Source organism: Eschrichtius robustus, chromosome 5 (assembly GCF_028021215.1).
Source record: "Eschrichtius robustus isolate mEscRob2 chromosome 5, mEscRob2.pri, whole genome shotgun sequence".
Taxonomy (NCBI): domain Eukaryota; kingdom Metazoa; phylum Chordata; class Mammalia; order Artiodactyla; family Eschrichtiidae; genus Eschrichtius; species Eschrichtius robustus.
Genome location: NC_090828.1, coordinates 33,233,406 through 33,254,837, shown reverse-complemented (window position 1 = coordinate 33,254,837; position 21,432 = coordinate 33,233,406). Strand labels below are relative to the sequence as shown.

Here is a 21,432-nt window from a genome sequence, read left to right as displayed (position 1 = left end):
ATCTTCCTCAAACTGAGAATTTATCTCCATATACTCTTTGATTTTATACAGTAGCATGGATGAGTCATGCTTAATCATTGTGTTGTTTTAGAGAAGACTGTCATGGAGCTCTGATGGCCAGAAACCCAGGAGTATGACCATTCATCTCAGTTCCACGGCTTAAGCAGTTATTTTTTGAGATCATTGGGATGATTCAGAGGAGTTGCAGGAAAAGCCACAATTTGGGTACTACTTCTGGCTCTGCAGCTTAATAGTCATGGGATCTTAGGCAAAGAAGTCACCTCTTTGAACCTAGGTTTTCTTATGTGATTTCAGGAAATGCTGATGACAGTGCTGTCAGTTAAATGGCTAGTGGGTGTGAAAATAACTTAAAAACTGGAAGCAAACACGTTATCATCTCCTTTCTGTTTTGTTAGGTAAGTTTATTCATCCCTTAGGAAAGCCACAAGTTGTTGGTCATGGAAAATGATCCCATAAAATTCATTTTACCTTGCAAAGTATAATATAGTCAAGGATGTTGAGCTGAAATCATAATGAAAGTAGGTAACACTTACAGATAGCTTTCCAAGTGCCAGGCTTGGTGCTTACATTAACCCTGTGAAGCCAGGTACTGCTAGTTACTGTCTTATAAATTGCAAAATTGGAATTAGATTAAGTAACTTATCCATGGTCATACATCTGGGAAGTGTCAAAATCTGGCTTTGAACCAATTCTGATTGTAGAACTCAGACTTACTGCGACTTCTCCTATAACAGTGACATTAATAAAATATAGGTGTTTGGTATCATCGCAGATTATGTGCCCTTGGGTCGTAGCCTTGTTTGTTCTTTTTGGTCTTCTTCATTGCTTCAACTGCTGGCAGCTTGGTTCAGAGGGCGAAAAGAAAGTAACCTGGTTTGACACCACTTCCTGACCAAGGTAGGTAGTGACACAAATCCTCAAGCTCTGGGTTTTAATGTTGCTATAGCTGCAGAAATTCAAAAGAAATATTTTCTTTAATTTGGGGAGCACGTCTGTTAGAGAGGCAGAAAGTAGCAACTTCACATTTTTGGTGGTTTTTTTTTTTTTTTTAACTGACTTTTTGAGGTAAAGACTTACAAAAGTAATTTTTTAACCTCAGTTACTTGGTATGCCCATTTCAGACAGACAATCAAATGAAATCACCTAGATCAGGGGTCCCCAACCTTTTTGGCACCAGGGACCGGTTTCGTGGAAGACAGTTTTTCCACGGACCGGAGCGGGGAGGGGGTTCAGGCGGTAATTCAAGCGAAGGGGAGCAGCGGCGTGAAGCTTCGCTGGCTCGCTGGCCTGCCCGCCGCTCACTTCCTGCTGTGTGGCCCGGTTCCTAACAGCAGGGGGTTGGGAACCCCTGACCTAGGATCACAATTTAGTTCATATATAGTATTAACAGTAGTTATTCCTGTTTGGTAGGTTGGTAGATCATTTCTTTGTCGTCTACTTTTACAGACTTTTAAATGAGAGTATTAAGTTTGAAATGGAATAAAGAAAACAACTCTTTTTTCTTTCATGTAAAAACATGCCCTTCAAAATCTTAACCTGGTAACACCACTCAGACCTTTATCTCCAGGTTGTACTTATTTTTGGACATTGAATGGTTTATTTACACCACTGAGTAGAGAACCATGTCTTGACTTTAGGTGCCAAGGACAGTTCTTGCTGAACTCTTTAGTCTTCTTTTAAATGGCACATAAAACATGGAAGAAATTTTATGTTGGGCTTATGGATGTGACCCATCCTAACGAACAAACGTTTTTCTTCCTATCCTGTTCTATAGGTTTTCTTTGCTATATTTAAATATCTTACTGTTGTGTTTTAAATGCATTACTTTCAATACTGCTGAATTAGTTAATATTTTAAAGTTTGTATTTCCTTCCTAGTTTAATGTCTGTATCCCAAGATTCTGGGTCTGCTTCATTGCTCAAGGTAAGGAAATGCAGGGCTCTGCCAGTGCTATGGAAGGTAGAAATAACTGGATCAATCAATCCTGCCTTGCTTTTTATTCCTCCCTTCAACAAATCAGGTTAAATGTTATGGCTTATATTTCACTGGTTATTGCTTCTAGGCTCAAAATTCTGCTATTTGTTTGTATTTTGTTACTGAGTATTTACACAAAGAATACACATTCTGTTATTTCCCATATCTTACAAAGTCCCTCCTGCATGAAGTAAATTAGAAAGAATCAGTCTCACAAAGATATTAATTGCCCTGGTTTTATTTTCATTCTGTGGTATCTGTATCATTCAAACTACCTTCTTATTACTATGGTCCTGGGGTAAAACCCAAGTTTTTGAATAGAGAAACAGTAACTGGATTTGTATTGAACACTTTAGCAAATAAACTTTGTTTTATGCCATCTTGTAATCTTTATTAAAAGAGGCTCAGAAAAATAGCACATTCAAACTTCCTTTGTTCATATGCTGTAAGACCTCTACATTTCCAGATGGTCTATAAAGATAGTTATGTGAAATATCCATAGTTGAAATACAAACACTTTTTCATTGTGCAAATACTGAAACCTGTTTTGTTAAAATACAGTTTGTTTCTAATCATATCAGAGTTATGTTTTACAATTAATGAAAGATTTCAAAAAATACAAAGTTATACCAATTTGATCTTAATCTGCCCTGGTATTTCTGCCTCTCTTATAAAGTGGTTGAAGAAAGATTAGGCAAATTTTTAGTTCTCCTGGGGCTCTTCTAAGTTTAAATGCATTCTTATTTGGTATTAAAAAGTATAACATAGATATTTCCCCCCATTTAATATAAAAAGCATCCATCCATTTGAAAGAGTTGTTCTCAGCCCACCCTTGGTTAAGGTTAATTAATATACTTCTTACTGAATGGTTATTCTAGATTTAACCAGGAAGCAGCTGATCACCTTTCTGTTCTGTGTTTATCCTGTCATTCCCTACTGAATATGTGCTTGGTTTCTTATTTTAGCTTGTCTCTTATTTTAGGTTTCCTATTATACCTATTTTAGGTGTAATATAGCCAAATTTCTGTTTCTGGACCTTAAATTAAAGACTGAGCTTCAAATAATCTTGAGAAAATGTGAATAGTTACCTTCATTTTAATAGCAAAGTTTTAAATGTGCACTTCAAAAATGCAGTCAGACTTGCTGAAGTTATAACTAGACTTGCTACGGCAGTTAATGTTGCTTTGAGGCTAAACGAGCAACTACATACTCTGTTGAAAGCGAAAATGTTAGAGAAATTAAGAACTGAAGAATAAAAATCCTTGTATGCTTCTATTTTTTGATAACCTTTGCTCTTGGAAAATTGGGGTTAGTATCCCCTTCACATTCGTAGTCTGGGATTTGGGCCTGGAGAGACTAGTGATTTTCCTCTGGGTTGAGTGTCTTTGTTTACATGAAATAACGGCTGCTCTGCATGCATGTGAGGAAGCCATACAAATATTTTTGAACTAATGCATTAGTGAAAATGAAAGAAAAATGGCAAAAACGCAAGACATAAAATTAACATTTTCTGAGGTACTTCAAAGTTGAAAGCACAGAGCAGCCATGGGTATAGAATTTAGATTGTGATTCATAATTATAACCCCTGGTGATTGAATTTTGGCGGAACAAAGACAGTATTGCATTCTGGGGCATTAAACTGAATAAAAAGGGAGAGTTACAAAATGCTTCTTAATGGTTAACCAAGTAAAGAAATAAGCGTGTGAAAATATTTTAAGGAAGGATTTACATAACCTTTTCTTAAGTCCATGTTTCTGACCCTCGGATAAGGTCTTTCCAGCCTACACACTACTTGACCATAGTTGTGGTTTTCTAAATAGCTTGTGAGTAGTTCAGATTGTAGTTAGGCCAGACTGTTGTGGATGGGAAGTGGGCTGCATTTTACCTGCCCTAGTCCATTCCTAAAAAATGTTTTTCTTTATACAGAGACTCAGAGATTACAAGCAGTTCTCTTGTAAATAATAATTAAGCCTGTTTAGAACTAGGAATACAATGAAAACTACTGTGAAAGTCTTAGTTAAAATGTTTTCTTATGCAGATGCAATGGACTGGACAATGAAACAAGACACCTGGTGAACTGCCTCAGAACTAAAGGGTGGATGGGAAAAAACAGGAAACTGAGTGACTGTGTGTATACAGTGGCTATGTTTTCATTAGCTTGTGCTAACTTCATTAAATAGCCTTCCTTCCAATACTTAGACTCTAAAGCTTTTAAGTGTATGTTTGTCCTTAGTAATCAAATAGAGCCTCAGATGATGTCGCCCACAGAAAAGTGGAAAAACACTCCCTTACTGATGGTATAGAGCTTTCTGTAACTAACTTTGCCAGAAAGCATTCTGGGTTAAATCATGTCAAGAAATGTGGGGTAATAAGAAGTATTGCAAATCTGTACGAGGGTAAGTTAATTAGAATTTTTTTCCCTCATTCAGATAGAAGTTTCTGGGTCATTTCAGGAATACTACTGCCAGTTGCTCAGGGAGTATCCTCCCCTCGTTTTCTTTTAGGAAGCATATGAATACAGTATATTGTAGTAGCAATGTGTGAACAATCAGGCCTGAAGACACTTGGACAATGTCTGAAGTACCATAGGATGGACATTCTTGTGGTTTATAAAATGGGAAGAGAGATTTTTCTGTTTATGCAGAGGATGGACTTAGCAAATAAATCATCCTGCTACTTCCCCAAGAAAATTCAATAATGAAATCGGGGGGTGTCCATGATTTTGTATGAAGGAAAAAAACTAAGGAATATTACATTTTAGCCTCCAAGTGGAGAAAACAAGCACCAAGTTTCTCTGTGATTTCACTGAAGCAAATTGAGTTCTCAACTCTTATTCTACCTTTCTAACTAAAGAAAAAACTGGTCTGGTTCTAGTGCCATTTTCCACAACAGAGAATTTCCCCTGGCACCGTTTTATTTAAAAACCAACCCCAAATCACAACCCAGTTTACATGCTGTCCTTCCTTTCTCTAGATACAGAATTCTCACAGCCAGCAAGGCATCTTATACATAAAAGGCTTTCCAAACAGATAAACACAACTCCTATTGATAATTATTCCTAGCTGTTATTTTTGAACTAACTTTTGGTATGTATTTCAGACTCAGTAGTTTCTAGTATTTTCCATATATTAGCAACAGCTGTAAATCCAAGATATTAAAGAGATACTTAATGTATTAAAACGTGGTCCTTTCCATCTGTCTAACCTTGCAAACACAAGGTTTTCGTATGTAGGTGACAACATAAACTCCTTTCCACAAAGGCAATAAGTTGCAAAATTGGTGTCTCAAGGCCATTGAAGTGGCATCATAACTTCAGTCAAGCATTAAGAAGTTCATCATCTGAGTGTCCAATAGCATCTGGGTTTGAAAGCGGATCCAAGTCTGCAAATAGATTGAACCAGGCTGACATGTCTTGGTTACCACTGTTGGGAGCTATTAAAAAAGAAAAAAACACATTAGAGTCTCAGATTTTTAAAATCACATTATTGCGCCACTTTTATGATTTTAAAGTAGATGCTTCTTTTGAATCAAATTTAAGACAGCTGACAAGAATAAACACCAATTACGTCTCCTTGAGGATAATTTTGAAAAGCTAATGCAGATAACCTCATGCTTTGCTGAGGCTATTTAAGTAATTGCATGTTGCTCTGAGAAAGGACTTGATTAAAAGTGAAAAGGCAGGAAGTAGTAGAAGGCTCTCAGATAAGGTTCAAAATTTAACCTTTGTTCCTACAAAGTAGGAACATTCCACTTGTAAACTTAGTATTTAAAATCTATATTTATTATAAAAGTAATATTAAAATACTAGACATAGGGGGGAAAAAATCCCCTAATCCTATCAATCACATTTCCATGTGTACTTTAAAATTTTTGATAAATAATATATGGAGTGGGTTATGTCTCGGATATGACTTCCTGTTACCTGACTGCAAAACTGCATACATCAATAGTCTACAAGTTGTGTGGCAGATAGTCAAGGATACACATCTATGCTGAAGGCTGGGACTAGTAAAAAACTGTCCAGTGGCACAGACAGTGGGTCATCTCAGAAAGCTAGGCTCTTGAAGGCCAGGGGGTCCAGAAAGCAGGGCTGAGAGCCAGGGGACAATCTAAAGACCTACATATGAGACCAGGGACGCAGTGGGCAAAGGATGGAAGGCAGTCCTGCTCAGAAGCGTCTAAGGCAACCCTCTCTTACAGTCAATCATGGTTACCACTTTCCACAGATCACAAGAGTTTGGGCTGTGGGGATCCCAAGCCTCAGGGATCAGGACAGAGTGAAAGCCTGCATTGTGTGTCCAGTTCTGCTTCTGGGAACCCCAAGATAGTGCCGGTGATACCCACACAAGTTCTGGCTTTGAGTCCTGGGTATACTAGCTACTAATAAGTAATAATGGGCAAGTCATTTAACTTCAGGGGCCCTTGCTTCCTCATCTGTAAAGTAATGATCATATAATTTATTATTTTTAAGATTTTTATTGGAGTATAATTGCTTTACAATGTAGTGTTAGTTTCTACTGTACAGCAAAGGATTATAGGCAAATAGCAGCTTTCCCAATACCTCAGCCTTCTCGTGTTCAATTCTGAAATTTACTCACTTTATAGTCTCTATTTTTAATGATTTAGCACAATTCAGTTTACTGAGTTTACGAAGAGAAAACTATAATTATGAATAGTCTGAATCCCTAAGGGATGGCTGTATTCAGAATTGGCTGCTGTGAATCTGTGATTTGCTTGGAATTGATGGATTCCCCAATTGATTTATCCCAAAGCATTAGGAAGAATTAAAATAGGGTTCCAGGAGTCCACAATGATACATACCAACAAATAAGTAAAAAATGAGGGACAAGACAAAGCTTTTCCATATAGTAGAATGTAACTAATAAAGGCGGAGGGGAGAGGAGATGCAAGACCGCCATTTGGCAACAGCCACCGCAATAGACGATTCGTGCAGGAATTATCAATGAATGCTAAACTAGCGGGTGCAACTTTGATACTCAGAAATAAGCCATTCACACAGTTGCAAAATATTTTTCCACATGATAATTATTAATTACAAAGGGAAAAATATAATAGTAATTTGATAGTGAATAAACCTGGCAGGCACCACCTTAACCAAGTGATCAGAGTTAACATTATAAGCAATAGGACAAAATAGACATCATGTGCCTCCTGATACGGTTTATGAAGAACACACAACATTGTTCCTGTGCTGCTAGTCTTGCCAAAATGCATAACATGAATCTAATTATGAGACAACATCAGATAAACCCAACTCAAGGAATATTCTATAAAACAAACGGCCTGTACACCACAAAAAAAGCCAAGACGATGAAAGACAAAGATTGAGGAACTTTTCCAGATTAAGAAACTAAAGAGACTTGACAACTAAATACAATGTGTGATCCTGGTTTGGATCCTGGACTAGGAAAAAAATCTTTTTCTCTTTTGTTACAAAATACATTAGTGGGACAATTGACAAGATATGAATAAGGTCAATAGATTAGATAATAGCAGTATGGCAATGTTAATTTCTGATTTTGATCACTGAATTGTGATTATGTGAAAGAATGTCCTTGTTTTTAGGAAACAGATGCTGAAGTATTTAGGGGTGAAGGGGCATTATGCCTGCTACTTAGTCTCAGAATAATTTCAGATCAGAAGAAATTACATACATATTACACTCACACGTGTAGAGAGAGACTAAGGCAAACATGGTGAAATCTAGGTGAAAACATATAGGAATATTTTGTATTTTTGCAAGCCTTTCTGTAGGACTAAAATTATTTGAAAAATTTAAAATATTGATACCACAAGGATTCAGAAGTCAGCCTGAAAGGGCTCGCACTGGTCAACACAGGGGCAATTTGAGCACCAAAATAATTAAGTACAGTAGTGATTATAAACCATCGAAAAAATACGAATCCATTCTGACAATAAATACGTAAATGGGGAAGAAGAGAGGTTTTTTTTGTTTACAGCAGGGTATTGAGGGCAGGTGGAAGGAGCCAACTGTATAGCATGTGAATTATATGTCAATAAGGATGTTTTAAAAATGTGATTAATGGATGAATGGATAAACAAAATGTGGTATATCCATACAATGAAATATTATTCAACTTTAAAAAGAAAGGAAATCCTGTCACATGCTACAACCTGGATGAACTTTGAGGACATTATGCTAAGTGCAATAAGTCAGTTACAAAAAGACAAATACATTCCACTTATATGAGGTATCTAAAGTAGTCAAATTCATAGAAACAGAAAGTAAAATGGTGGTTACCAGGGCTGGGGAGAGAGAATGGGGACTTAGTGTTTAATGGGTGTAGAGTTTCAGATTTGCAAGATGAAAAGTTCTGGAGATCCGTTTCACAGCAATGCGCATATACTTAACATTACTGAACTGTACACTTAAAAATGGTTAAGATGGTAAATTTTGTTATGTGTTTTTACAATAAAAAAAATGTGGAGGGAGTGCTAGGGTTGGAAAAATGATCACTTTTCATCCATCACAATAAAGACAAGACTGAATCAGGCAAAAAGCAACAATGGATGCTAAATCTATGTGGAAATTCTGACAAAGAGCAGGACGTGTACAAGGTCGCCAAGAGTCTCCCCACAGACTGCTTAGTAATTGCCAAGGGAGGATCAAATAAAACAAAATAGTAATTGTATAGGAGAAAAACTGGACAACACCTTGATAGAGTGGTCAACATTAACAACACCCATGAGGGAGAGAGGGACAACTTTGAGATGTAAAACCCTGAGAAAGGAGCATCACTTATGTGTATTCTAGTCAGGATAACCTGACTAGATACTCAGGATAACAAATAACCTAAATTTAATTATAAGGAGACCTCAAATAAAACTGAAATAAGGAGCATTCTATTAAAAACAAAAACAGTGGAGCAGAGGGACTCTGTTCTTTTAAAATGCCCAGAAATCAAAGAAAAGCTGTGGGAATGTTTCAGATTAAAAGAGACTAAAGGGACATGGCAACTGAATACATGACCCCTAGACTCGCTGTCCCAGAGGGGGACAGTGCTATAAAGGACATTATGGAGTCAACTCACGAAAATGGAATACACATACATGGTAGATCATAGAAAAGGACTACGTTCATATTAACAGCCATACTGTGGTTGTGCAAGAGAATATATCTATTCTTAGGAAACACAAACTGCAGCATTAAGGGGTAAAGGGTCATGGTGTGGGTAAAGGGTCATGGTGTATGTAACTTACCCTCAAGTGGTTCAGATAAAATAACACACACATTACACACACACACAAGCCTGCATAAAGCAAATGGGATAAAATACTAACAATAGGTGAATCTGAGTAAAGGATATACAGGTGTTCTTTGTGCCATTTTCATTTATGAAATATTTCTGTATGTCTGAAATTATGTCCAATTAAAAAGTTAAATCAGCATCAGTGACTAAGATTAATATGTATCTAAGATCCTGCAAGATGGAGAATGTGTCAATTTTCTATGTATATCCTACATGGTAATTACAACATGGACCAGCTCTGCAGACAAAATATAGTAAGTACTCCTAGAGCCCGTGCTCTGCAACAAGAGAAGCCACTGCAATGAGAAGCCCACGCACCACAATGAAGATTAGCCCCCGCTCACTGCAACTAGAGAAAACCCAGGCGCAGCAACGAAGACCCAACACAGCCAAAAATAAATAAATTAAAAATATATATATAGTAAGTGCTCAATATATATTAGCAATTACTACGTACCAGGCCCTATGCTAAGACCCTGGGCGCATCCTTTGTCAATAGGCATTCTGTAAACAAAGAGCATCTTCTATCCCTAATGGTATTATCCATTATCAACAAACCTTAACACAAAATATAAAGGATTAAGGTACAGAATTTAGTTTACTATGGCAGCTCACAATTTCTGTTCAATTCTTTCCACAGTGAGGGATAGCTAGATAACAGCTTTCATTTTAATTCATTATTAACAAAGTACTTTTCTGGACAATATGAGGTGAAGACTGTAACATGGTCCTTTTCTAAATTTACCTGAATTTGACTGATTGTTAATATGATGGCCTATTACTTATGATAATATAAGTAAATAACTTACATTTTGTTGATTTCTTTGGACTCTGTGAAGGCACTGACTGGTTATCAATGTGTGAAAGAGGAAGTTCTAATCCCCCTTGGGAGGCCCAGCCTGGGGAAAGAGAAATAATGAATTATCCATAATTAATCAAATAGAAAGTAGCACCAGCAAAACAAGAAAAGGGAAAAAATATCTAATAAAAGTCCTCCAATCTTTGTACCAGGGTAATATTCCACAGTATAAGACATATATCTGCTATTATGAATTTTATTCAAATCATCTAAGTTTAGTCCCAGCTAGAGTTAGACTTTCTTACATTTTGCAAAGTGGTTCTGAAATAAATATATAAGCTTTTTTTCTTTAAAACAATGGCAAATGGATAAGGTGTAGAAAGAGAAGCTGTAAGGAGTCAGGAAGAGAGGAAATAAACATGACAATTAGAATCCTGAAACCTATGAATAGGTTTATACCCTTTGACTTGGTAATCCCATTCCTAGAAATGTATCTTAAGGAAATAATTTAACTGAAGGAAAAAGTACGTGCATGATTTTATTTATTGCAGCATTATCTATAACATGAAAAAGTAGAAACAATAAGGAAGGAATTAAGTGGATTATGGTGGACAAATGTGACGAAATATGATATACTCCTTAAAAAGTATCATTATGAATACTGGTAACACAGGGCAATGTCTGCTGTAACATGAAAACTTATTTATGCTATAATTAAAACACAGCACTAGAAAGGAACTTAGATTATCTGGCCTACTACTTTCCTTGTATAGTAGAGATCATCTGAGGCCCAAGTTCCTACCTGAGGCTCCTAGAACATAGATCTTTAAACTCTCAGGGCAGCTCACCTTCCTGGTCTACATCACAGGAGAAAAAGAGGGAGACATAAAGGAGAGACTAGTGAAGTAGGAAGAGTCCTGTGCTGGGAGCAGTTTAACAGTTTAAACTGCCTGATGACTCAGCAAGACACTCAGACACGAGGACTAATTGCCTTGGCTATCATGTGGGAATATCCCGTCAGCCTGCAGGCAGGAACCAGGACAGACGTTCTGAGTAGTGCAGAAATCCTGTTGATACTGTACTGCCAGAAAATAAGAGAAGAGTCCAGTGCTGCTAGCGATGTGGCAAGTGAAGGAGAAAGAGCAGGAGTTCACAGCAGAGAGTGAATCAGTTTGTAAATCTTTATAACTATTGGGCCATTGATATGCCACACGAGAATAACTGTTGTCTAAAATTTTACCACAAGCAAAACATCTGAATTATCCTAGACGGGGACTCGTTATCAAATAGTACAGTCCATTCTTACTTTTAGGTTATTTAACCAATTCTTACTGAGTAATTATTTAACTGATATTTATTTTATTGAGCTAACTTTTATGCTGCTGTCATAGAAAGCACCAAGATAAATCACCCCACAGATCATGCCCTTGAGGTGCTTGAAGATTGGATAAAGCATGATGGTCTTGCAGATAAAGTATGAACATAAGTATTTTAATACAAAGTACAATGCATTAAGACACCGTGAGGTGCTGTGAGGCTGAAAGACAGGGATATAAGGCAGGATAAACTATGATTGCAGGACTTCCCTGTTGGCGCGGTGGTTAAGAATCCGCCTGCCAACACAGGGGACACTGGTTCGAGCCCTGGTCCGGAAAGATCCCACATGCCGTGGAGCAACTAAGCCCATGCGCTACAACTACTGAGCCTGCGCTCTAGAGCCTGTGAGCCACAACTACTGAGCCCAAGGAGCCACAGTTACTGAAGCCCGCACGCCTAGAGCCCATGCTCCGCAACAAGAGAAGCCTCCATAATGAGAAGCCCGCACACCGCAACGAAGAGTAGCCCCTGCTCGACGCAACTAGAGAAAGCCCACGCGCAGCAACGAAGACCCAATGCAGCCAAAAATAAACAAAAATAAAATCTATATTTAAAAAAAAAACTATGATCGCAGCCATGAAAACCGATAAAGCACTGCAGGAGGCCAGAGGAGGGAAAAAGCACTTCCACTTGGCAGTACTGAGGGAGTCCTCAAGGTTGGTGTGCTGGAGGAAACACTGGATGGGAACCTAATATTTGGGCCCAAGTCCACGCTCTATTACGGAACATTACAGCCAAAGAGGGGCATAAGCAAAGATGCCTCAGAAGGGTCTGGAAACAGTACGGTTACTGAAAATGGCAGGTATTTTGAAATAAGGTAGGAGATAAGGGTGGAAATGCAGGCACAGGCAGGCAGGTTTGACCCTGGGGCCAATGGTGCTTTATTTTTGAAAAATGTAAGCAGGGTGCTGACTTCTCAATCTGCTTCTTAGAGAGAGAACTTTGGAGGAAACATGGAGGATGAATTGGGGTTTGGGAGACCTATTAGGAGGAGTCACAGTAACCCAGGAAACCAAATGAGGTTCTAAATGGCAGAGGAGGAGGAGTGGGAAATTTGAGACACGTTTTAGAAAGAGAATTGACAAGACTTTGGAACCAATATGGAAGTGGGGAGCAAAATGATTCCCAAGGTGTTGGGTTGGACACAGGATGGTGGAACAGCAGGTGAGTGGAGACAGTCCTTGACATATAAACAAAGCAGGTGACCCTTTCCTGCTCCCAGCTTTCCACCACAGTCCTCCATTCCCGCTGCCTTGCCCTGAAGGCTGCTGTGGAACCAGCTCCAGAACTATTCCTTTTGCTTTTGTTAACTCTGAGCCCATAGGAAGAGAACACACCAAGTTTTGCTAGGTGGAAGAAACAGTATCACCTGCCCTAGGCAGGGGTAACTTAGCAGGTCAAGAGTTTTAAACAAGACACTGATTTTCTATGTAGAGAAGACACCTGGGAGAGTCAATGAAAAAATGTGGGGTTTAGTGGAGGTGGCAGGAAAGCAGCCCTTATTTCACGCTCGTTGACAGACTCCAATGATATTTGTTATTTTTCCCGTTGACTGGTGTGACTGCAGATTTTATCCACTAGTACAGAAGCTAACTCAATCTCCTTGTTGATTTCAGCATCCACAGGCACATATTTTTGCTTCACAAAGATACAACAGTTCAAGGGTATCCAAATGTTGCATAGACACTTACTGTTGAAAGCTCCAGCAGCACGAAGGCCAAGGTCAAAGAGTTGTGAAGGAAGGAATCGTGAGGAGTGAGCAAGAAGCTCAGATCCCCCAGAAGGCTCCTGGGATGTGAGACTGGCCTTGGGGCTCCCAAAGACAGCCTGGCATTCCTGGGAAAATTCACTAGCACTCCAACAACCAGGACTTAGGAGGCTGTTCAGAAATGAGAATTCCTTCTCAAAATCATCTTCCAATGAATCTACTGGTACATCTTTTGCAACTGTTGAGTGAACATAAAAACAGAATGGTTTTTTTCTTTTTGAGGAAATGAGAGTAGCATATAGGGCAAATCAAGTTTGTTTCACTGTTCTCATACTTTATTAACATAATTTTTAATGAACAATTAAACTGATGAGGAGTTTATGTGAAAATAATTTCTAATTAGGTAGGCTATAGATCAAAATGACCACATTTCACAATGAAAATATTAATAGTTATGAATATTTATGTATAAAATAATTAAGCAACCATCTATGTAAGACAGAAACAGGAAATGCAAGGAGAAACTGAAACAAATTAAAAACAGGAGACTTTAATATACCACTCTCAGTAAAAAAACAGGCCAAGAGGACAAAAGTAAAGATATAAAAGATCTAAACAGCATAAAAAAACACGGTAGTTATTTCTGAATACAGGCAAACCCTAATAGAAAATGTACCTTTTTCTCAGGCACACACTGAAAATTCACAGAAATTAATTATAACTAAGGCACACACACAAATCAGTTTCTTAAAATAGAAATATTACGAACAACATGCTCTGATTATAATGCAATAAAATGAGACAACTTTTTTAATGAAATCAGAAATAAAAATCTCTTCCACTTGCACATTTTTAATACCTTCTATTAAACAATTCTTGGTTGGAAGGGTAATGGAATTTCTGAAAAATGATAAAGAAGACATTTCATATCATAATCCATGGGGTATTTAAATAACAACTAACATGAAAAATCATGACCCTAAATATCAATAAAATATTTATCATTAATAAATAAATATTTATTTATCATTATCAATAAAAATGAAAGATAGGGGCTTCCAGCATGATAGAATGATGAGGTCTAGGGACCCGCACATCAGTTTTAAGTAACTGGTGAAAATGATTTTAAAAACAACCATTTAAAGTCTCTGGAAGTTGTTCCAAGGACACACACCCAAGTGAAGAAACATTTACTCAAGAAAATCTATTAGAATTTGGAAAGAATGAAAGACTATTGTACTTGAACTAAGAACCACTCTCTTCCACCCACTTCTCAATTCAGCCAGATGAAAATTCGCTCTAGCCTGGTGGGAGTGGGGGAGTGGGAGAAGGATTAATTGCAAACAAGCATGAGAGAATTTGGGGAGTAATGGGAATGGTCTAATAGTCAATTGTGATGGTTTCACAACTCTATAAATTTACTAAAAGTCATTGAATTTTATACTTACAATGGGTGAATTTTATGGTACTTAAATTATACCTTGATAAAGCTGTTAAAAAATCAAGAGATTTTATACAACTCTATGTAAATAAATTAGAAAACCTAGACAAAATGAATAATTTCTGAGAAAAATATAATTTACTAAAATTGGTCCCAGTACAGATAGAAAGCTTAAACAGATCAATTTCCACAGAGAAGAAAACGCAAAAAATCACAGGCCTAGATGTTTTCACAGGGCATAGATGCTGAAAAACCTGTTGGCAAAATTCAACAATCATTTCTAATAAAAACTCTTGAGAAAACAGGAATGTATGGCTACTTCCTTAACACTGTAAAATATATACCTCAGTCTAAAAGCTAGCGTCTTAATTGATTCAGAAACAGTACAGGCATTGACACTAAGATCAGGAACAATACTATTTCACATTGTTCTGGTGGTAGTAACCAATGCAATTAAACAAAAGAAATTAATTACAGTCACAAGAATTGATAAAGAAAAAACAGGACTATCTCTATTTGCAGAAGACATGATGGTATACCTGGAACATTCCAGAAAATCAATGATAAAACTAACTCAAAGTATAAGCAAGTTCAGCAAGGTAGCAGGATATATGGTTAACATGCAAAAATTATATCAATACACAAAATAATAACCAGTTAAAAGATAAAATGGAAAGAAAATGTCATTTATAATGGCAATAAAAGAAATAAAATATTCAGAAATAAACTTAACAAGAAATGTTCAAAACCTATAAGAAAAAACTATATCTGAAAGATAGACAAGTAAACTTTAATAGAAAGATGCCCTTTGTTTCTGCTTAGGATGTCTTGACATCAGCAAGCTGTCAGTTTTCATATTTAATGTGATCACAATAAAACTATCAATGAGCTTTTTTATGGAGCTAGACAATTTGATATAAAATTCATATTGAAAAATAAACATGCAAGAATAGTTAAGAAAATAATGAAAAGAAGAGGAAGATACTAGTCCCACCAGATACAAAAACACACAAAAAAGTTTCTATGAAAGTCCAGACATAGACTCAAATACGTATAGAAATCTAGCATATGATTGAGTTATCTCAAATTACTGGGGCACACATGGCATTTAAAAAAATAATATAAAGGATAGCCATTTGCAAAAAGATAACATTTAATCCATTGTTAACGCTATATTCATGAATAAACTCCAAATGAATTGGAGATCTAAATATAAAAAATAAAACTATACAAATACTAGAAGAAAACATAAACGAACTCCTCTAACCTGGGTTTTGCATATGACAAAAACCAGATCCAATAAAATAGAAGATTAATAAATTTGACTACATAAAATGTTTAAAATTTTTTCATGGCAAGAAACAACTATAGGAAAAGTCAAAAGACAAACTAGGAGAAAATGTTTGCAACGCTTGGCAGAGACATTCAAGGTAGTATTTACATTGTAGGTAGTGCCTACATTACTGGATGTTAGAGACACATGAGATAGTAAGATAAACACAGTGCTACATGTCCTCACAGTTACAGAGGTACATTCCACAGGGCTGAAACATACAGAATAAGCAATTATTTAACTTCCATTGGCATGTGCTACAAAGTGGAAGTATAGGATTGCATTCCTGGGTAGAGACCTATACAGATTTTCATGTTACGGAAATAAATATTAAATAAAAACTAAAGAATTTTAAATAATAAATTATCCATATATACAGTGAAATTATAATTTACCATTTTCAGAGTTAGAAAACTGAGGTGCTCCAAATTCTCTTATTCCAGAATGTTTTTCCTTGTGATCTTCAGTTGCTGAAACAAAAGCACATAAGATAAGTTGAACAAGAAGACATTTAGCATGCTTATTTACTATAGTATTTTACGATAATGTGACCAAACTGTTCAATTGACCAAATCAGATTATAATACATATATCTAAAAATTTAAAGAACCATATATAAAAACCACGTATGTATATATATAACACTATATATATACACAAATAAATTTGTAATACCCACAGGTATTCAGGTCCTCTGTTATATCTATGCCCTCTTGAAAGTTAAAAGTTTTCATATTCCATGTAAATTGGTGCAGTGGCTATGGAAAACAATATGGAGGTTCCTCAAAAAAATTAAAAATAGACTACCATATAATTCAACAATGCCACTTCTGGGTATTTATCCAAAAAAAATGAAAACACTATTTCAAAAAGTTAAATGCACCCCCATGTTCATTGCAGCATTATTTACAATAGCCAAGATATGGAAACAACCTAAGTGTCCATCGATGGGTGAATGGATAAAGATGTGGTTCATATGTACAATAGAATATTATTCAGCCATAAAAAAAAGAATGAGATCTTACCATCTGCAATGACATGGATGGACTTTGAGGGCATTATGCTAAGTGAAATAAGTCAGAGAAAGACAAATACTGTACCATCTCACTTATATGTGGTATCTAAAGAACAAACAAAACCCGAGCTCACAGATGTAGAGAACAGTGCTGGAGGCCAGAGGCAGAGGCAGGGGTGGAGGCAAAATGAGCGGAGGGAGTCAAAAGGCACAAAACTTCCAGTTATAAAATAAATAAGTCATGACGATGTAATGTACAGCATGTCGACTATAGTTAATACTGTAGTGCATATCTGAAAGTTGCTTAGACAGTAAATCTTAAAAGTTTTCATCACAAGAAAAAATTTGTAACTGTGTATGAGGATGGATGTTAACTAGACTTACTGTGGTGGTCATTTTGCAATATATACATAATAGCCAATCATCATGTTGTACACCTGAAACTAATACAATGTTATATGTCAATTATACCTCAATTAAATAAAGTTTTCACATTCCAAAGCCTATTCCTTCCCTGGTGAATTTGTTCTCATTCTATAGTCTCCGAAAGGCCATTTTATACAGCTGACCCTAACAATAAGGGTTTGAAGTTGCACAGGTCCACTCATATGTGGATTTTTTCAATAAATACACTGGAAAAAGTTTTGGAGATTTGTGACAATTTGAAAAAACTCACAGAAGAACCTCACAGTCAAGAAATATCAAAATCATTAAGAAAAAGTTAGGTATGTCATGAATGCATAAAATATATGTACATACTAGTCTATTTTTATCATTTACTACCATAAAATACACACAAATCTATTATAAAAAGTTAAAATTTATCAAAACTTATGCATACAAACATTGATATGGCACAATTTGCAGCTGAGAGAAATGTAAACAAACGTAAAGATGCAGTAATTAAATCATAACTGCATAAAATTAACTGTAGTAATTTCATAGCCACCTCCGGTTGCTACTGCAGTGAGTTCAAGCGTTGGGAGTATCAGCTTAAAATGACACTAATCGGGCTTCCCTGGTGGCGCAGTGGTTGAGAATCTGCCTGCCAATGCAGGGGACACGGGTTCGAGCCCTGGTCTGGGAAGATCCCACATACCGCGGAGCAACGAGGCCCGTGAGCCACAACTACTGAGCCTGCACGTCTGGAGCCTGAGCTCCGCAACAAGAGAGGCCGCGATAGTGAGAGGCCCGTGCACCGCGATGAAGAGTGACCCCCGCTTGCCGCAACTAGAGAAAGCCCTCACACAGAAACGAAGACCCAACACAGCCAAAAATAAATATAAATAAATAAATAAATTTTTTAAAAAAATGACACTAATCATTGCCACACGACCATTTCCTTTCTCCAATAAATTGTGTATCACAGTAAAAACTGATCTCTCAAGTCTTATGTATTTTTCATGTTTACGGTAATACTGTAAACTCTGAATAACACCATGGGACCCATAGGAAGTGCCACTAGTGATGCTGGAAGTGCTTCCAAGAAGCACAGAAAATTACAAGAAAATGTTGAAATGCTTGGTATGTACCATAGATTGAGGTATGCAGCTGCAGTTGCCCATTTCAAGATAAATGAATCCAGCGTTAAGGACCATTGTAAAAAAACAAAAGGAAATTCATGAAGCCATCACTGCAGCTATGCCAGCATGTGCAAAATCCTCGCATGTTTGGTAAAATACCTTTTTATCTCGTATTAAAAATGCAGCTTTTACGTGGGTGCAGGATTGCTATGAGAAAGGCATATCTATAGACTAATATGATTTGAGAAAAAGCAAAGTCATTATATGACAATCTAAAGCAAAAGGAAGGTGACGGATCTAACGCTGGAGAATTCAATGACAGTAAAGGATGGTTTGATAATTTTAAAAAGAGGTTTGGCTTAAAAAAGGTCAAGATAACAGGAGAAACTGTGTTGAAAAAGATACAGCAGACGAGTTCCCAGATGACGTTAAGAAAATCATTGATATGAAAGGATATCTGCCTGAACAGGTTTTTAATACAGACAAAACTGTCCTATTCTGGCAAAAAAAAATGCCACTAGGGACATTTATTAATAAGGAAGAGGAGTGAGCACCAGGCTTCAAGGCAGGAAGGGACAGGCTAAATAACTCTTCTGTTTTGTGCAAATGCAGTCAGGTGCATGATCAGGACTGCCCTCATCTATACAGCTGCTAACGTCCAAGCCTTGAAGGGAAAAGGTAAACACCAGCTGCCAGTCTTCTGGTTGTACAACAAGAAGGAATGGACCACGAAAACCCTTTTTCTGAATCGGTTTCACTGATGCTTTGTCCCTGAAGTCAGGAAGTTCCTTGCCAGGAAGGGACTGACTTCTAAAGTTCTTTTGAAATTGGACAATGCCCCTGGCCATCCAGAGCCCCTGAGTTAACACGGAAGGCATCCAAACAGTCTAGCAGTTACACTAGGCTACCATAATGCAATCGTATTGCTGCTTCTTTGTTATAGACGCATGAATCGTTACACCTGTAAATAAATATGAATTTCTTTTTCACATTATCTTTTTATTTTTGATGTCTAGTGTTAGTAATACATATAATATCTACAGTGTTTTATATTATGTAAGACAATATTGATGTAGGTACTGATAGATGATTCATCTTGTAAACAATGTAAATGTACGGTATTCATAAATACAGCGCAGTCTGTAAAGGTATTTTATCTTCCTTATAATTTTCTTTTTTTAAAATTTTTATTTATTTTTGGCTGCATTGGGTCTTCATTGCTGCTTGCGGGCTTTTGCTAGTGGCAGCAAGCGGGGGCTACCCTTTGTTGCGGTGCACGGGCTTCTCATTGCGGTGGCTTCTCTTGTTGTGGAGCATGGGCTCTAGGCGCACAGGCTTCAGTAGTTGCAGCATGAGGGCTCAGTAGTTGTGGCACACAGGCTTAGTTGCTCCGTGGCATGTGGGATCTTCCCAGACCAGGGCTCGAACCCGTGTCCCCTGCATTGGCAGGCGGATTCTTAACCACTGCTCCACCAGGGAAGTCTCTTCCTTATAATTTTCTTAATAACTTTCTTTTTTCTCTAGCTTTATTGTAAGAATACAGTATATAATACATATAACATGCAAAATACGTGTTAACTGATTGTTATCAGTGAGGCTTCCATTCAACAGTAGGCTATTAGTAGCTAAATTTTGGCAGAGTCAACAGTTACATGTGGGTTTTCGACTGCTCGGGGGCGAGAGGGGTAGGGGTGGGGAGGCGGGTGGTGTCCCTAACCCCTGCGTTGTTCAAGGGTCAACTATATTTTGTTCTGCCTGCTCTCCACGTCTCTTGACACAACAGATATTCATTTTATGTTGAATGAATGAATAAATGATTGGATATGTTGTGCTTTTTTTTCAAATCTGTGATAATTTATTACATAGCAATAGAAAACAAATACACTGAACAATACATTATTACTTGAGGTTATTCCTTGAGGATTATAATTTTTCAAGTTAATAACACATGTGTAATATTCCCCATGCTGCCTTCTACTGGTTTATTTGCTCATGCCTGTATCAGACTCAGGATTTCCTGGTGGAGGAGTGGAGCTGGTCATCTCTGTGTTCCCTGGTCCTAGTACAGGCCCTGGACAGATGCTCTAAGATGAGCTGACACTTGGCAAAACTGTGAAGTTGATGCAATTTTTGTGCCAAACTTCCATATCCTATACTGCAAGGTGTGGGGACCTGGAAACTAGTAACAGCTAATGTGGCTACAGAGCTCGCTGAGTGCCTGGCGCTTTTCTCAGGGCTTGGTGCACGTTACCATGGTGATCCTCATAAAAACCCTGCCGGGTGGTGCCATGACCAAGGCATCCCCACCTCGCAGATGAGGCACTAGTAAGGCAAGAAGTCGAGTAACTTGCTCAAGGTCACACAATTAATTAACAGTGGAGCTCAGGTTCAAACCAGACAGCCTGGCTCAAATCCGTGTTCCTAACAGGGTATGTTGTACGTATGTTAATTCAAAGGCTGCTTTGTTCTTCTAAGAGTTGTGCATAGCTGTGAGCGGCATCTCCACATTTCTCGTTTACAGTAGTGATTTCATATGAAGGGAAAGATCAAACACGTGTATTTAAAAGACAGCATATTTTTCTAATGTTTAATGTTCAACATTAAAAAATCAAACATACAAACAAAAAACCCATAGGCAAACATTATTTTTTTTTAAAATTATCTCTAAGTTTTGGGCCTATATTGAGATAAATTATGCCCTATTACTACACTAGGAGCCAGTTTCTTAGAGTCTGTTTCCCACATCTCTACCTAATTTGCAACCCAGTATAGACAGAGACCCAAAAAAAAAAAAAAAAATCCAAGATAGGGAATTCCCTGGTGGACCAGGAGTTAGGACTTGGCATTTTCACTGCCGGGGCCAGGGTTTGATCCCTGGTTGGGGAACTAAGATTCCTCATGCCATGCAGTGTGGCAAAAAAAAAAAGGAATGAAAAAAAAAACAAAATC

The 21,432-nt window shown here is 37.3% G+C and overlaps 1 protein-coding gene across 1 annotated transcript in view; it reads right to left on the bottom strand.

The window, feature by feature from the left end:
• Positions 1-5,107: 5,107 nt before the first annotated feature.
• Positions 5,108-21,432, bottom strand: part of ICA1L (islet cell autoantigen 1 like) — a 68,153-nt gene continuing 51,828 nt past the window's right edge. The window contains exons 10-13 of the mRNA XM_068543822.1: positions 16,341-16,415; positions 13,155-13,409; positions 10,097-10,186; positions 5,108-5,427 (exon numbers count right to left, since the gene is read on the bottom strand). Of these exons, the coding sequence (XP_068399923.1) occupies positions 5,312-5,427; positions 10,097-10,186; positions 13,155-13,409; positions 16,341-16,415 (536 nt within the window). The 3' untranslated portion in view covers positions 5,108-5,311. The remainder of the gene's footprint in view (positions 5,428-10,096; positions 10,187-13,154; positions 13,410-16,340; positions 16,416-21,432) is intronic.